Source organism: Colias croceus, chromosome 16, assembly GCF_905220415.1.
Source record: "Colias croceus chromosome 16, ilColCroc2.1".
In the NCBI taxonomy this organism is placed as follows: Eukaryota; Metazoa; Arthropoda; class Insecta; order Lepidoptera; family Pieridae; genus Colias; species Colias croceus.
The window spans coordinates 9,215,230-9,233,521 of NC_059552.1; the positions used below are offsets into that span (position 1 = coordinate 9,215,230).

At 36.1% G+C, this 18,292-nt stretch overlaps 2 protein-coding genes across 2 annotated transcripts; both read left to right on the forward strand.

Moving 5' to 3' along the window:
* Positions 1-582: 582 nt before the first annotated feature.
* LOC123698374 lies at positions 583-1,403 on the forward strand. The gene is made up of 2 exons (XM_045644984.1): positions 583-1,037; positions 1,111-1,403. The coding sequence occupies exons 1-2, from the start codon at positions 650-652 to the stop codon at positions 1,152-1,154; spliced, it is 432 nt and encodes a 143-aa protein (XP_045500940.1). The 5' UTR covers positions 583-649; the 3' UTR covers positions 1,155-1,403.
* An 11,356-nt stretch (positions 1,404-12,759) lies between these two features.
* Positions 12,760-13,663, forward strand: LOC123698737. Its single transcript, XM_045645486.1, has 3 exons — positions 12,760-12,916; positions 13,103-13,293; positions 13,576-13,663. Exons 1-3 carry the CDS (start codon positions 12,764-12,766, stop codon positions 13,661-13,663), a joined length of 432 nt encoding a protein of 143 aa, XP_045501442.1. The 5' UTR covers positions 12,760-12,763.
* The last annotated feature ends 4,629 nt before the right edge of the window (positions 13,664-18,292 follow it).

The window sequence follows — 18,292 nt, forward strand, 5'->3', positions numbered from 1 at the left end:
GGACTACCACATCAGCGGTCCTCAGCAAATCCGATTAGTAGACTTTGCGAAGGACTTGAAAAATATCAAGTTCAAAGAAGCTCTCGTCAAGTTTTTCATTGATCGTTGGAGTAGTCAAGAGATGGCCGTTATTATTTGCAACAAAACGATCTATTTGAACCACGACTTGTGCTACGTCTTCAAATTCGTCGATGAAATAGTGCAGAGAACAATCGATGATAAGCTCTCATGCTCAAGTCACGAAGAAGCCGACACGAAGACAGTTTTCCTTGCCTGTCAATTACCACAAGGTTCTACAACAATCATTCGAACATCAGACACAGATATTCTGGTCATTATGTTGGCCAATGTGGAGCATTTGAACGAATCGGTTAGAGTGTGGATGGATCTCGGAGTCGGTAATGCACGTCGCTATATCGATGTTTCGGCACTGTCAGTGCAGTTAGGCTCAATGCTTTCACGCGCGCTGCCTGCTTTCCACGCTTTAACAGGATGCGATTTTAATCCAGCATTGTACAAACGAGGCAAAAAGAGACCTTTTGATATTTTGAGAAAATCTGAAATCTTTCAAAAAGCGCTCGCTGATCTAGGGTCCGATCGTTGTGATATCCAAACAATTTTCCCCACGCTTCAATCTTTTATATGTCATATGTACGGACTGAAGAAACTCGCTGATGTCAACGAAGCTCGATTTGACATTTTTAATAAAACGTACAAGGTGCACGACACATCGAAGCCGTTCTCGTTGGACGTACGCAACTACGACGCTTGCAATTTACCCCCATGCCAGTCAGAGCTGTACCAACATTGCCTCAGAACTCGGTACATCGCCAATTTGTGGAGGAATGCGCACAAATCAGACATCACTGACCTTGCACCAACCTATCATGGATGGAATGAAAATAATAATAAATTAGAGTTCACGTGGTTTATCGGGAATCAATTGCCCGATGCGTATGAAAATGTTGTGGCATCGCCGGATATTCTGGGCAACGAGAATGACACTGAGGACAGCAATGACGAGACGCTTGATTCAGGTAAATTTTTGTACTTCTATAATAATCTCTCAACAAAATTACTGAATAGAAATATTTGTTACGGATGTTGCAGGCACTCAGCAGGGAAGCATTGTGGATTACGGAGCCACAATATGAAAGTTCTAGTGAAGAAGAAGATGAATTGTATTGAGCAAAAATGTAAAGATCCTACGTAATAAATACAATTATAATACAATTTTTATATCATTTCATTTTTTTTTTACAATAAATAATACAATTCGTACTACATTTCATCTACATTTACGTTGGCTGTATCTATGGCTTTATTGTTATTCTTTTCCCCGTTTTATCAAGGAGTAAGAAAGGAAAAAAAGAAACCCAAAAACCTTTTTCGGTCAGATTAAGAGAACCCACCAACATTTTTGTCAGATTAAGAAAATATGCTTTCAGGAGACCGAGATAAACCTCCCCTATGAAAATCTGACGCGCTCGAGTATTTCAAAAGGACTTTTTTTTTCTGCATTTTCAAAAATTCATCGTAACTTATCGTCACGCCGAAATCGTCAGTTTTTTTAAGGGGAGCTTCCTTGGGGCCTACTTAACACCCCTTCCGAAAATCTGACGCGCTCGAGTAAATTTTTTTTTTTGTGCATTTTTGACGAGTTAATATGCCTAGCCCCACCACGCAAACCGGCAGATTAGTATACCGTTGTTATCAGAGACACTTGGGGCATACGTAGTATGAATATCTGACGCGCTCGAGAATGCCCAAGTAACTATTTTTTTTTACATTTTTGAAAATCCGTACACGCCAAACCCACCGCTAAAATGGTTTTTACCATAGAAGCTTTTCTTTTCGAAATTATTTTATCTATCGATTTTGATAAGTCTCGACGGCGCCGTTGAATTACGCCATTTAGCTACCTCGCCTCCCTATCTATTGGACGCGTTCGGCAGTAGCTCGCCAGTGCCAGCCGGACAGTTGTGAGTGGAAGCCGTGTTTTTTGTGTGCTACGCCTATGTACTAAATCGAAATGGGTACGGATAGATGGTCTTCTGACAATAATATTTCATTCATGAAACTCTACAGAGAACAAGAAAACCTATGGAATTGTTTCGATAAAAACTATCGAAATAGAGATATGAGAAAAAAATCTTTGGAACATATCGCAAAAGAAATGCACCTAGGTAACACCGGTGAGGAACCAATAAAATAAAAATTTACGGTCCCCCTACAATCAAGAAGTGAGTAAAATCGAAAAAAGCAACAAGAGTGGCGCTAGCGCAGACGATGTGTACAAACCATCCATAAAATGGTTTGATATAATGGATTGTATAATGAAAACAATTAATTTAAAAGAAAAGAAAACAACATCCAATCTGGTGAGTACCTAATTCTTTATTTCACTGATAAATGTAGTTGGTTACATTTTTAGATATTAATCATACGACTTTGCCAGGAGACAGCACCGTCATTACAGAAGTAGTTTTTATATTTCATTTTGATCTGTTATTTGTTCGCGATCGGGCGATACTCGGTAATGCATTTATTTCTGATCTCCACGTTCCAAGGTTGACAGTGAAATTTGTAATATCTTCATAATCTACACTACCAGGAGGAGTGTAGATGTGTGGTGAAGATTTCCGTAACTAGTTGTGCAGTACGCATGTAGTTCGAATAATTTTTATTGTGGTCTCCTCTTGCAACTGGATAGGTTTTCCCAAAAGGCGAAAGCGAGATGCTAAAATACCGAATCCATTTTCTACTATGCGTCTTGCCCTAGAGAATCTGTAATTGTAAGTTTTTTCAGCTGTCGTAGTCTCATTGGGATAGCGTTTCAATAAGTACGTCTTAAGAGGAAAAGCATCATCTCCCACTACAATACCGCATTCTGGCAATAATGTGCCATTTTCCAGCACTGGATACAATGAGGAAGCTTGGAAAACACCACCGTCAGAATTTCGCCCATATGAGCCTATGTCCACATATTTAAAGCAGTAGTCATGATCCACGATCGCTAGGAGCACCAAGCTGTTAGTTCCTTTATAATTGTAGTATTCACTACTTTTTTTTATTAGTATTGGGCGGAGCTTGAATCACCACATGTTTGCCATCGATGGCTCCACAAGATCCTGGAAAGTTTCACCTGTGGTGAAATCCTACTTGTACGTCTTCCCATTCCTTTCTGCTTGGTACCTGAAAATATAATATTAATTTTATATTCCAATTGCAGAAAGACAACACACCGGCGGATTTGGAAAATGCTGTTAGTCAAGACATGGCGGATAACACTGATGAAAATGCTGATGATAAAACGCATGATAAAACTCTTGATAAATCTGATGATAGATCAATCTACTCCAGTGACAGCACATTGACAAAGGAAAAAAAACCGGGTAAAGCTAAAAAATCACATACTCAAAATTTTCAAAAAAAATTTTTTTGATGCCAATCGATCCAGTTTCTCATGGGGATCAAAACACTCTAAAAGACCAACTGAGGTATGAGTACTAGAAAAGTCAGAAATCGCGAAAAACTATTTTCATTCATATAATAATACGCAAAGCTAGATCAATTGATGTTTTCAAAAACATGCTTTTTGATTACTACATGTCCTTAACTAAGTGATGACATTGTATATTTTTTCTCTTATCGGTATTTCATTATTTTATTGTATATTATTTTATTATACAGGGTGGCCGGTCAATTGACGTCACAAAAAAAATGTAGGTCCGGTATGTTGTGGAGTATCCGAATCACCCCCATGTATGTTCCGCGATTTTTTATAGTTTCGGAGTTATGATTTTTTTTCGATTTTTTGAGGAATTTCGACTTGATCATCTTAAAAATTTTCTAAAAAAAAAAGCATAGACTTTTTAGAGTTTATTGTTTTTGCAACTGAGTTCCTATGAGTTGCACTTTTATGCCTAAAATAATCAGCTTCGTAACTTTGATGAAAGTTATGAAAATGTTGGTCTAAAGTTAAAAATTTACGTTCCGTGAATTATGACTTAAATTTTCAACTTGAAATTAAAAATCTAAACAGGTGACCTTATGATTTCTTAGTTAGTCTTAAAACTGCGCCAGACTCTCAGCTTTCATAATAATAATAAAAAAGTGGTACTTAATGGGGGGAATTTGGCTAAAATCGGTCTTCAAAGACAGCAAGGTCTAAAATTCTTAAAATTAGCCAACTGATTAAAAAAAACTATTATTCCTACGACTAATTTAATGATTAGAGAATGCTGAAAACCTATCGTGTTGGTTGGTTATGGAATGTTTTAAGTAAGAAGTAGATCCTAATGTAAAAATCATTTAATATTTTTAAAATTTACAATAGGTTTTAAAGTGGCCACCTCCATTATTACACATTGTACACCTTGGTAAGAAACGGCAACTTTTACCTGCAATAACAATGGGCTGAAAGGATAAGAGACCGTATTGCTATCTCTCTCACTCTCGGTGGCGTGAGGGGCCGAGGCTCGGCTCGGTTGCGCTTGGCCGCCGAGCGCAACCGACCAAATCCAATGCAAAACAAGTTTGTTAGTTACCGACCTCAGTTGTGCTCACATTGTGTTTATTGCTACTCGTGTCGCCATTTTATTACCCACGGACTCCGCCGCTGCTTACTTGTTTGACTACTTAGCTCGTTTATTGGACTGTGTTTTGCATTGTGATTTGGACTTTGTTTACTTGGAAGTGTAAGAGATGAGTTACACGTTAAGTGAATATGCAGAAATGCATTATTTTTATGGAGTTGCACGAGGAAACGGCGTTGAAGCAGCGAATCTGTATCGCGAACAACTTCAACGCCGTGGTGGACCACAACCTTTGCGATATCCCGACCATCGTGTTTTTATTAACACACACAACACCTTGATGGCAGGCCGCATTCCTGGCCAACGCGGCAATCGTCAAGGAATCTTTAGAGCAGACCTGGATCGCACAGAAGTTGTGCTGGAAGCAGTTCAGCAAAATCCGTCTACGAGTACGAGAGCTATAGCTCGTGCTTTAGACATCCCAAGGACTTCTATCCAAGCCATACTTCACGATGAAGGATACCACGCGTTCCACTTTCGACGAGTCCAAATGGCGTTTCAAAATGACGGCGCACCGTGTCACTACGCAACACAAGTCCGAAATTATTTAAATGAAGCATACCCCAACAGATGGATAGGACGCAGTGGACCAATTAGATGGCCTCCACGCTCACCTGACCTCAACCCCATCGATTTTTTCATTTGGGGCTATTACAAGGAAATAGCATACGCCCGAGAATGTTCGAGTGAACAAGAGCTGAGGCAGAAGATTACAGAAGCCAAACGTGTTGTCAAGGAGAACAGAGAAGCATTTAGACGATTGAAACACAATTTCTTACGAAGGTGTAGAATGTGTATTGCTGCTGGAGGTGGCCACTTTGAAAATCTATTGTAAATTTAAAAAATATTAAATTATTTTTACATTATGATCTACTTCTTACTTAAAACTTTCCTTATCCAACCAACACGATAGGTTTTCAGCATTCTCTAATCATTAAATTAGCCGTAGGAATGATAAATTTATTTTTAATCAGTTGGCTTATTTTAAGAATTTTCCACCTTGCTGTCTTTGAAGACCGATTTTAGCCAAATTCCCCCCATTAAGTACCACTTTATTATTATTATTATGTTTATCTTTCTGTTTAAAGATCTCGGCTCCAATTGTCGCCGGGGTTAATGGTGTTCACGGGCCTAGGCCAAGTGAGCATCATTTTCGTCTACTATATGTGTTGTGTGTATCGGTGTACTAAATTGGTCCGTTTGTAAAAATTTTCTCGTTATCCTGCAAGTGTTTAAAATGACGGCTTTTTGTAGTAAGATGAATAAAGATTTTGGAAGATCGAGTGATTTTACGGCTTGATGAAGTTGAGTTGGTACTATTCCAGTCGTAGATAGAACTATGGGGATGATTGACACTTTACGAAGATTCCACATACGTGTAATCTCATCTTTTAGCTCTAGATATTTATTAATTTTGTGTGATATAGTTGATTGGATGTTGTGTGTGTTAGGGATGGCTATGTCTATTAGGTATGCTACTTTATTTACTTTGTCAATCAGGGTGATATCCGGTCTATTATAATGTACTGTTCTGTCTGAAAGTATGGCTCTATCAAAATAAATATACGATTTATCGCCGTGAAAATCTCTGTAGATATAAATCGACCTTAAAGGTCGATTTTTAAGGTAGATTTATATTTACATCCTTTCCATTTTCGGAGAGTACAGGATATTCATGAACCTGATTATGCTACAAGGGCAATATTTTGTTCTTGAATACACCGACAGTTACGACATGACGCCAATTTTTGGAGAAAAATCCTATGGACTAACGAACCGGAAGGAAGTTAGCGCGGAAAGTTTATTTTTTTTAATTATTAATATCTCAAACAATTGCTCCTTAAATGCTCCATCAGAATCTGTAATTGCTCCACTTCTATAATTATTAGTTTATTTATAATTAATTTTTTAAAAAATCCAAATACTGAAAACTTGAATTCCATATAGAATGAAAAATATTCACTTTTCATAAAAAAATTTTTTGCAAAAAAATTGCTCCCGATTTGCTCTATCAATTACAAAAAAAAATATTTAATTTTGATAATTTTTACAATAATTAACTGAAAAAATATGTTTGCATAGTAAACTACTGCAATAATTGATGACGTCTGTGACGTCATCAATTGCGACGCATAACTTCCTTCCGGTGACTAACGAAGCCAAATTTAAGCGTGTCCCAGACAGACGCGGCCTGCGGTGGCGGTGGCGGTGGCGGTCAGTTGGATGACTTGAAAGTTCTAGGAACGACATAGACAGACGCGGCCTGGACGCGGTCACAGCGCGGCTTACCGCGGCCGCAAGCCCCGCCCTCTCCGCCACCGCTTCTGTGTGAATGAGCGCGCGGACATGAGGCGGTCATTACGTGATCAGTTGTAAATTTTTGCAACAGGCCGCGTGTACCGCGTGAAATTATGCCTATAAACACTGAGTTGTTTATTCAAACAGTGCAAAATTACCCAGTTTTGTATGATACATCACATAAAGACTTACTACTCTTATGTACTCTTAAGAAATAGCTCTGTATAATTGGCGCATGCTGTGTTAACCTCTAATTATTTGTTACTTTATCGCAAGAACTATATGTCATATAATAATTATATTAAAGAATCATTGTAAACAAATGTTAGTTGACCAAATAAATAAATAAATAAATACTAAAAAAACAACAGAATTAAAAACAAAATATGGGCAATAAAAGCAATAAAACTTCGTACGATTGGCCATTACTAACGTCCACTTGCAGGTGAGACTCGAGAGCTAATGTGCCGCTGTAGGTTAGAATGACCGCCACCGCGGCCGCGGCAGTATATTGTTATCACGGTCAAGCAAGAAGGCAACAGCAGATCGCCACCGCAGGCCGCGTCTGTCTGGGACAGGCTTTACAAAGCAAGGAATTATTAATCACAGAAATGATCACCTGTGGCTTTCCGAAAACCCGCATGCAATACGTCCGAGCTCATTTCAACGGGAATTCAGTGTAAGCATGTGGGCCAGTATGATTGACGGAGTTTTAATCGGCCCAGTTGAGTTACCTTCACGATTAGATGGTCAGAGATTTCTTGAGTTTTTGACCACTTAATTTGCTGATCTACTGTTAGATGTGCCATTAATCAACCGGCGCAACATGTGGTTGCAACTCAATGGAGCGCCCGTACATTTTTCTCGAAATGTTCGGTCATATTTAAATGAAATGTATTCGCCTTGGATTGGACGAGACTGTTGCGTGGCCACCAAGATCTCTTGCCCTAACGCGACTCGACTATTTTTTGTGGGGCACGATGAAACAGAAAGTTTATTTCCACGTGTCGGAAACCAGAGAGGAGGAGAAGTATGTTTCATCACTCTTATCAATTGTTTAGTGGTCTCTAGAATAACTTGTTATTGTTCAAATAAAACCAAATTTAGTAATTTATGACGCTCACTTTCGAAGTTATTACAATTTTAATAAATTCACTATCCGAATTGGTAGGTAGGTAAAGATTAAAATGGCGCCCATTTTGAGGGGGGTGAGGTAGGGGACTGTAGAGGGGTTGAATTGTCGATAAAAATACCTGGAGAATAGCCCCTTCAAATATCGGTATGTCATGTCCGGACACACTGTATATATATGAATACACTTCAATAAGTTCTTGAGATAACGTGCTAAAAATAATATTTATACTACCTAGTTTTTTTTAATTGGTGGCCGCTGGTTCAGCCTTGCCTGGTCTTAAGACAGCTTTTCTTAAATTGAGCTACTTTGACAGCTAGTGGATCGAGGTCTGTCAGTAGAATTATTATTGAAATCTTAAACTTATGTTATTGGGCCCAACCTATACCTATGATAAATATGTATATGTTGTCATTAATAATAACTCGAATATTTTAATGTTCCAGGAAATGATGTAGTCAAAAAATGGACCTTAAATATTATGTGAAAAAGAAAGAGCTCGCAAACACATCTGGAGCTTGTGCAAAAAAATTGAAATAATACCATTTATTCGAACAGCTTATGTTTTTGAAAAGAAATGCACCTAATCTAACTAACAGTAGACGAAGAGTCTGAAGATCCAGAGGCAAGTGAAAATATAAGGTCTCGTTACAAAGCTCATACTACAACTTTGCGTAAAAGAAAATACTATGAAGATGATTTTGAGAATGAAATTCTCCAAAGTTTGAAAAATGCAGAGAACAGACACGTTTCATTTTTTAAATCAATTTTACCATTTCTCGAAAAACTAGAGGACCACCAAACACTGACGTATCAAAATCGTGTAATGCAAATATTGTCAGACTTCAATCAACCCACATATCAATACAATCAACCATCATACAGCTGCAGCGGCTACCAAACAGCATTTCAAAGTAGCTACGAAAAATCACAACAAACTACAGCGACTTATGAAATCCATTTGTGCATCCATGACCAGACTTCACCAAATTCAACCATAGAAGACATATCACATAATTTAAGCGATTTCTTATCAAACACACAGGAATCCGAATACGATTTTTCTGAAATCATCTAACATTTGTGCATTTTAATTTAGTTAAGTATGTTTCTGTCAGAATTTATATACCGAAATAAAAAAAATTTTAAGCTTCTGACGTTGACGTTGTCGCAACAAATGCACCAACGTCAATGTCAAGCTATCACCAGCTGTTACTTGTAGATTTTTTAACAATAACCTTTTAAAAAGCGCGGGAAACTTCGAAGTTGGAGGGAGTGTTGCTAAAGCTTATTTAATTTTAATTATTTTTTTCGTAGTCACAGGTGTTTATTTTGTAAATATTACTTGTATTTATTGTATATATTTGTAAGTTTTCTTCTATATTTTAAGTATGTAAGAATCCTCGTAGGAGTTTCGGGCGGGAATATGATTGACCCTCCCGATCCCTTTGCAGAGGAGTCAGATTTACGGTCAGGTCCTCTTGTGGCAAGTTATGTCACTTTAGAAACTAACAATGACAGTATGCTAATAGATCCTGAATTAAATAGAAAAAGGCGGCGTAAAAAAATATGATTGAAAATGAAATAAACATTACTAATAATGCTTCTTCCTCTATATTAAATAATGTAGCAGAATCATCAACCTCGATCCACCTACTCCTACAGGTAATATCCGTGCCAATTATATTCAAACAGATGCATATCCATACATAGTCCATGTACAGAGAATTGAAGGTTCTGCAGGAGATGGCTCCACATTGCACCCGATAGCTTATGGAAATTTTTAAAGAAAAATCAAATTCAACACATTGTTTCTGGCAGCGTTAAGAGAATAGGAAGCGTTCTGTTGCGTTTTCAACATTTTATGATGCTAATGCATTTTTAAATAATAATAATCTTACAACGGCGTAGGGATGCGACGACCCCATCGACAATCGATAGATATTCCACTTACCGGCTTTACCGATGTTGGCTCCCATGTTTAAAATATACATAACTATGGGGATCCCTCCGATTTCATTGTTTTTTTTTAAACCTCAAAATCTGGTTTACAAACACCACCGTTATTTTTTTTTTCTTCATATTAATGAATATTTTCTCTTTGGTAGTTGAATAAATAATTAATAAGCAAATTGCTTGTTTGATTTACTTTTTAAATTATATAAATTTAACATTTAAAGTTTTTTGGTATTTGTATAAAGCCTCATTCACAAAAATTTGTCACCTGCAAATCCCTTCAAAACAAGTAATGTATGTTACAAAACTAGCGGGATTTGTATTCTATTTGTATTTGTATATTCTATTTCTATTTGTATTTATTGTAAATCCACTTAAACATATTTATTTTTGGCCGTATTTCCTTTATTATTGCTATGTTGCAAACGATAGACAGTTTTTGCGGTTTGCCATGTTCAGAAAATGGATACAATATTAAAAAATGAACTTCTATGCAGTATAGGGTCGATGTAAGTTAATTTTAAATTTTACTGCTATGTAGAAAAAAGGGTTTTATGGGATTTTGAAACTAGGCCACTCAAATCAGCCTTACTCGCGAGAGTAACGAACGAGAAGTCGAACGAAGGTCACAACTAACATGGAATAAATACTGGAGCTTAAGAGAAATATTCAAAGGCAACTTACCAATATACCTAAAAACAAAGCTCATGAACTCTTGCCTCTTGCCCTGCTTAACATACGCTCATAAAAATAATAACATGTCAGCGGGAATGGAGCGTAGCATGTTGAACATCAGGAAAATCCAACACGTCACACACAGATCAGACAAATAACGCTGACTTTAAAATGGAATTTGCTGGTTTTTGTCTCCATTCTTATGGCGATAAGATTTCTTGTTACTTGTTTTATTTTTTTATGTAATGCTTTGCTGTTGAAAATAAACTACCATAATAATAACCGCTTACTTACGGAGTGATCCACTTAACCTGCTGGATTACAAATAAGTTGCTACATGTATTTTTGTCTACCACACATAGTAAATTGTACAATTTTCAAGCCAAGGACTAATTTCGAAAATTGACAAGGAAGGACGGGAAGCAGAAGAAGCTGGTACCAGAATTCGCTCACCAGGCAAGGAAAGAAAACGAAAAAGTGGATTTATTCATGTCGATGATTTTGACATGGGAGTTATCAGGCGTAAAGTCCACGAATTTCATTCTGCCAAGAAGGAGGTGCCTACTATCAAAAAGCTTCTAGAAATTTTAAGGGCAGAAATAAATTAGACAGGTCAACGAGAAACTCTTCGAAAGCTGCTCTACAAGTTGGGGTTTCTTTTTCAAAAAACTCAGTCTAATCGTAAAGTTCTGATGGAGCGTAATGAAATATCAGCTTTGCGAGCAAGATACTTTCAACTTACAAGAAGTAGATAAAAATAACAAGTCTCCCAACCCTCGCCCTCTCATTTATTTAGATGAGACCTAGATTCACTCTTCACATACATCTGGCAAATGTTGGCAAGGGGAGAGCGTAGATGGAGTATTAGAACCTGTATCCGAAAGGCAAAGATATATCATTGTTCATGCTGGCGGGGATACGGGATTTGTTAATGCACTTTTAGTATTTAAGTCAAATACAAAAAGTGGAGACTATCATGACGACATGAACAGCACTAATTTTAAAAAGTAGATTATTGAAAAACTAATGCCTAATCTACAAGCACAATCCATTATCGTAATGGATAATGCTCCTTATCACCGTATTTGCGTGAATAAAGTCCAAACACAAATACATTAAATATATGCAGTTATGACTTACACAAAATAACATTGAGTATGGAGAGGATTTGACTAAACCTCAGCTAGAAATAATTAAAAGAAATAAGCCTCAGCCTGCATTTGAAATCGAAAATATTTTAGAATAAAATGGACATAGGTGCTTGTATTTACCCTATCACCGTGACCTCAATTCGATTGAATTAATATGGAGCACAATGAAATGTGCCTAATGTAAACATAGATCATAAAAATGATGAGATTCCCCGCCTAGTCAAAGAACCATTCGAAGCTATTTCAGTTCATGAGTGGAGTCAACACTGTAACATTTTCGTAGATAAGAAGAGGAGTTTTTGAAACTTGACGCATATTTAGATGAACCTTTTATAAATAATTTGACAAGTGATAGTGAAACCGAAAGTGATTCCGAAGTTGCAGGTATATTATTATAATTATTATCTTATAAACATTTACTTATGCATATATATTTTGATACGAAAAGCTACCTTCGTTTGACACAAAATATTGTGCAAATTTGGTTCAAACTTCCACGAACTGCATTCGTGCTAAGTAATTGTGTTAGTACTTAGTTCCGAGGTGGACCCGATGTCACTTGCTAATCAAACTGAAAGTTTGCAAAATGCAACAAGTTTTTACGATATCTACAGCCAAATCGATAGATACATTCAATGGCCGATGAAAAATACGCCATTTGTTTTCTAAACTGCCAAAAGCACATTCCACAAATCTTCGTGCTCTCTGTTGTCTTAGACAAAGTAACAATTAAAAAAGATATCGAACTTAGAAAAGGCAAAAGTGTATGGGATTGACATACGCCGCGTTAGATCACGTGGTCTATCGTCATCGTTATCGCAAGTTAGTAGACAATGTTAAAATTCATAACGAAACCATAAAGTAACGAACTGTTATCGTAGTTATCCCATACAAAAGCTTATGTTTACTGTGGGGATGCACACAATGAAAACGCCTGGGAGAGGCGTTTCAAAATGCGAAGACAAATAGAGGCAATTGAAGATATGCCAGAATTGTTGTTTATTCAAAATTTTAGGCTCAATAAAAAGACGTTCGCAAAATTGTGTAATGATTTAAGGCGTCATGCTGGATTGAAAGGTTCCCCTGAAATTCCTGTAAAAATAAAGGTAAGATATTTAATCTATAGAAAGAAGACTCAGGTATTTACTGCATGTTGTTGCACTTGAGTTAACACTCAACTTTAAAGCGTATTCTTCTTTTGCTTAAAAAAAACAAATCAAACCTAAAAGTTACTGACCCATGTAGGTATATGTATATTTAATATGTAATTTAAGTATCATTATATTTTTCAGGTGCTATGTGCTATTAGCTTTTTAGCTACTGGGTCATACCAAAAAATTGTGGGTGTGGATGAGTATTTGACCCAGCGTACGACAAGTCGCTGCATTAGGGAAGTTGTGAACGCTCTTAATCACAGTTGGATGGTTAGCAGGTGGATAATGATTCCACAAACACCAAATGAGAGGTCTTTAATCAAAGAGAAGTATGTAAAATTTATTTTATAAATAAATTGAATGCCTGTTTAAAAATTAAAACATATTTTTATAGAATTCAAAAGATAAGTTTAATGATTTTGTTTTCTATTAATATAGGTACCCTATCTCATAGAGTAGCGGTACAACATATCATTAATATACAGTGGTGGCCACAAAATTAGGGACGCAGGGTGAATTTAATACAAACGAAGTCGCTCTGTGTTTTATTTTAGCAGAGTGTAAATATATTGATACAGCTGACTGTACCTAAATGATTAAATATTTTACAGATTTCAAAGGACTCATAATTTGCCTGGAGTGGGTGCATTGACTGTACCCATATTGCTATCACAAGACCAGTTGATGATGAACATATGAGGCCTATAAAATCAAAGGCAGCTAAGCGCCATAATATCGTAAAATGAGTTAACTATGGCGTCATCTAGTTTAGTCAGTTTAACACACTTTACCATATTCATTTTACTAACAAATGCAGCTAAATCCCTATAAAATTCGAGTCAAAAATCGATACTGGCATCAAAGACAGCTATATGCCAACCAGTAAGAATCAAATGTAGCTACGAGTTACGCCAACCAATCAGAGAGCAGGATTTCAGAAAACGAACATGGCCGCTGCGATACAATTTATGTGAATGTTTCGTCCAGTTTTTAGCATTATTCTTCTGTTTTTATTGAATTACGTGACAACTCTTTTGTTAAACTTCGAATTTGGATAACCATGGACGTTCCTGTAACAAAAGCACCTGCGGGCAAGGCTCGTAAAAGAACAAGAAACCCCGAGAACTGGAAAGTTAATATTGCTAAGAAAGAAAGGTAAGTGATGTGCTTACAAGTTTTTAGTTCCAAATACCGACTATTATATTATTATGTTAACACTGCAATAAAAAAAATATAATGTACATATTATTATAAAAAATTTAATAATCTATTATCCCAACAATATTGCGCGACTGATTCAAATAGTTTCTTAGCCGTGGGGAGTTCCCCAGTATTCATTTAATAAGTCTGATAAATAGACTGGGCCCAGAGTGCGTAATTTACTAGAGATAGTTAGTCGATAACAAGTCTTTTACAAGACTACGCACATCTATGTTGGTTCGAATATTGTTATAACAAGATTTGTACGAGTCACGGAGGAGCAATTCCTTGGTGCGATTAAGAACATTGACTCCATTTGGAATGTTTGTCCGTTGGAGGACTAGCTCGTAGCCGAGGGGTATCCGCTTGAGGGCTTGCGACAAATTTCTCTTTTGCGCGCGTACAAACTTATAGCAGTCGTCCCTCTTGTAAACGTGGAGATGGTGCTTTGTTTCGTCGCGTTCAGTCATCACCGCTAGCTTAGGCTGGTCGTCGATGATTTTGTCAATTAATTTAGCCATTTGTTTATCTTTATCTATCATCAGAGAAAGCAACTCGGAAATTTGATTTTGGCCGATTTGCGGAGAAACATACGCGCCCGTTTTCCTGATGGTAGGCAGCACTTCCTCGTAAACGAATCGCATAAACTTTTTTGCTTGCGATTGTTTGAGCGCGCTAGTAGAGCGTAGATACCGTGTTTTGATACAAAAAGTGTCTCTGGATGCCAGTTTGGTGGCGTTTCAAGATGGGCCGTGAATGGGCCCAACTTGTTCCATGGACATTTCCATTCATCTGGAACAATTCTATAAGCTTTTTTAACATTATCATAGCCCAAGAGTAAAGCAAACTCCTTTAGTTTACAATAAATATTATTGTCCTTGGTGATGTACGCCCAACATTTGAAATTACTGTCCTCGTCGCCGAGTTTGGCCAACGGAAAATTGAAACGTTGCAGAGACATGATGCTCTCGTATAACACAGCATTTTTTGTATTTTGCAGGTACATGCCAAAGAAAGCACCTGAACGAATAATATGTTCACATAAAAATAAAAATCTAAAATGTTCAAGTTTGACGATGACTGACATTATGAATTTTCACAGTTCGTTTTATTCGTCATATAAACGGAGTGAACAAGATGCTATGATACTGAAGTGCTGTAAAACGCAGAAGGTAAAAAGAAGGCGACCTACCAAAAACATAAGATTTGGTAGAGATTTTAGTATAGCGTTTTCAGAGCTCGCAATGATTGTGTTCCTGTTTGCCAAAAAGCGTTCTTGAATATACTTGGCATAACAAAATATCGTGTAGAGTATGCTTTGAAACATTTATTTTATACAGGACAGATTGCCAGAGAACGAAGAGGGGGTAATCGAAAAATAAATAAATTTAAAGATCAGAAGGAGTCCATTCGAAATTATATTATGAAACTAAAATGTGTCGAATCGCATTATTGTCGATCATCCACTCAAGAACGCAAATCTAGTGACTTGAGTATAAACAAGTTATACAAAATGTTTAAATACGAAATTCCTCAATCTCCTGTAAAACAATCATATTTCCGGCATATTTTTAACAGAGAATTTAATTTAGGTTTCGGTACACCCAGCACTGACGTCTGCTCAACTTGCATAGAATTAAATGAGAGAATCAAAAAAGAAAACGATCCAGTCAAGAAAAATGAGTTAATGATTACAAGTAGAGTACATAAATTACGAGCAAAAACGTTCTTCAAAATGCTACAGGAGCAAAAAGATGATATGATAACATTTTCCTTTGATTGCCAGAAAAACAGTCCACTACCTCGAATTCCAGACCAAAGTGCTTACTACAGCCGACAATTTTATTTATTTAATTTCACAATTGTGCAAGGATCCTCTAAAGACAAGCTTAACAAGAACACAACTTTTGCATATACCTGGACGGAAAATGAATTTGGTAAAACAGCTAATCAAATAGCATCAGCCGTCTATGATCGATTAAATAAAACTAATTTATCAGGTATCTCCGTCATACGCTTATTTGCTGATGGATGTGGCGGGCAAAACAAGAATAGCATAATGCTAAGTATGCTATCTAAATGGCTATTGGAAAATGTTTCTGTCGAACGCATTGAAATAATATTTCCCGTAACAGGGCATAGTTTTATGCCCCCGGACAGAGTTTTCGGTAATGTAGAAAAAGTTCTAAAGAAACAAGAAGTAATCATTCGACCAGAAGAATATTGCGAATTCATTTCAAGTAGTGCGACGGTCACGAATCTAAGGGATATTATTATATTTGACTTCAAAACGGCCGCTCAAGAAGTCTTTAAGACTACAGCGAAATGGCCATTCAAAATAACCCAATGCAAAAGATTTATTATAAAAAGATCTAAGATTTCAGGAAACACAGTTATCCGCGGTGAACAGTTTTACAATTCAGATTCAAATAAATCCTTTAATGTCTGCAAAACTGGAAAAAAAATAAGTATGCTCCAACCTACCACCATTCCAACGGGAGTGCCTGTGTCGCAGGCAAAAATAACCGATGTTGAGAAATTGTTGACAAAACATTTTGGATTAGAATGGCAAGAAAGAGAAGACTTACAATTTTACTTAGGTATTATTAGAGGGTCATCGGTTGAAGGAAATGAAAATTTAGAAAAAAAATTTTGTGAAGGGATAGCAGAAACACCTGTCTTAAGAATATAATAATGATAAAACTATAAATGCAAATATTTCACTTACTTAATTGAAAATTGATTAAAATTTGTAAAATAATATACTGTTATTGTTTTTACTTTATCGAACGTTTAAGAACATCACTAATCATTAAATATTTTACAGATTTCAAAGGACTCATAATTTGCCTGGAGTGATAGGGTGCATTGACTGTACCCATATTGCTATCACAAGACCAGTTGATGATGAACATATTATGTTTTTTAATAGAAAAGGATATCAAAAATCTATATCTCGAAATAACTTCGTGGTTAGAATGTGGTATTTTTGTTACATGTAGACCTCAGTTCAAGGCTTCTTTTGGTACTAAAGAGAGCTTCTACTAACGCCTGCATATAATATAAAAAAATAAAAACGAAAATCAATAAAAATTACAATACTTTCGCCTCTATCGAAAATTTCAAAAAGGGATAATTTGCGCCTGTAATCACTTTATATAACATCATCACCATATAACAACATAATAAATTATCTAGTGTATCTAATTTTTTTTTATACGAATTTATTTAACACATTCGGCCGCGAAAATTCCAATATTTTAAATATTTTTTAAAATCGTATTTTTGAAATAAAACTCTGGGTGTTCTACTCGTGCATTTAAAAAGAGAAGCTCCTTAGATATTTCCAATAAAACAAGAACGTCACTTTTTCGGGCCTAAAAACATGTAGTGCGGCGGTACGGCATACATAGAAGACAGATTCCCAGAAGATAATAATTGTATTGTGCGTGAAAAACGTGAGGAAACATATACTAAATCAAAAGATTTAGCAAGGTCATACATAATAATATGTGCTTGAAAAAGTACATATAGTAAGCAACAGAAGAGAAATTGTTTTCTGTTCATGAACTTTTATAACCTGCACCAATCGATAGTGTCATTAGCATGACCATTTGTCTAACTCTAAACAATTGGTCATGCTAATGCATTTAAGTTTAAACAAGTACCTACATTAAATAACCAAGAGAATATGAATAAGTTTATGTTCAACATCAATTTATAACCTGCATCATTACACCAATCGATATTGTCATTAGCATGACCATTTGACTTAAAATTGCATGTTAGTTTACATTAGTACATTTAGTAACCAACAGAATATGAATAATTTTTTGTTTGTGAACTTTTATAACCTGCATTTTTTCACCGATTACACCAATAGATATTGTCATTAGCATGAACATTTGACTTAAGTTTGCATGTTAGTTTACATTAGTACATTTAGTAACCCACAGAATATGAATAATTTTCTGTTCGTGAACTTTTATAACCTGTATCATTACACCAATCGATATTGTCATTAGCATGACCATTTGACTTAAACTTGCATGTGTTAGTTTAAATTAGTACATTTAGTAACCAACAGAATATGAATAATTTTCTGTTCGTGAACTTTTATGACCTGTA

What these genes read in the sequence shown, in the direction of transcription:
- LOC123698374 (XM_045644984.1), top strand. Translation starts at nt 650, where the DNA reads ATGTACGGACTGAAGAAACTCGCTGATGTCAACGAAGCTCGATTTGAC. An exon ending in TGACGAGACGCTTGATTCAG is followed by an intron (nt 1,038 to 1,110) that starts GTAAATTTTTGT and finishes CGGATGTTGCAG; the next exon opens with GCACTCAGCAGGGAAGCATT.
- LOC123698737 (XM_045645486.1), top strand. Translation starts at nt 12,764, where the DNA reads ATGCGAAGACAAATAGAGGCAATTGAAGATATGCCAGAATTGTTGTTT. An exon ending in AAATTCCTGTAAAAATAAAG is followed by an intron (nt 12,917 to 13,102) that starts GTAAGATATTTA and finishes TATATTTTTCAG; the next exon opens with GTGCTATGTGCTATTAGCTT. An exon ending in AGGTCTTTAATCAAAGAGAA is followed by an intron (nt 13,294 to 13,575) that starts GTATGTAAAATT and finishes AATATTTTACAG; the next exon opens with ATTTCAAAGGACTCATAATT.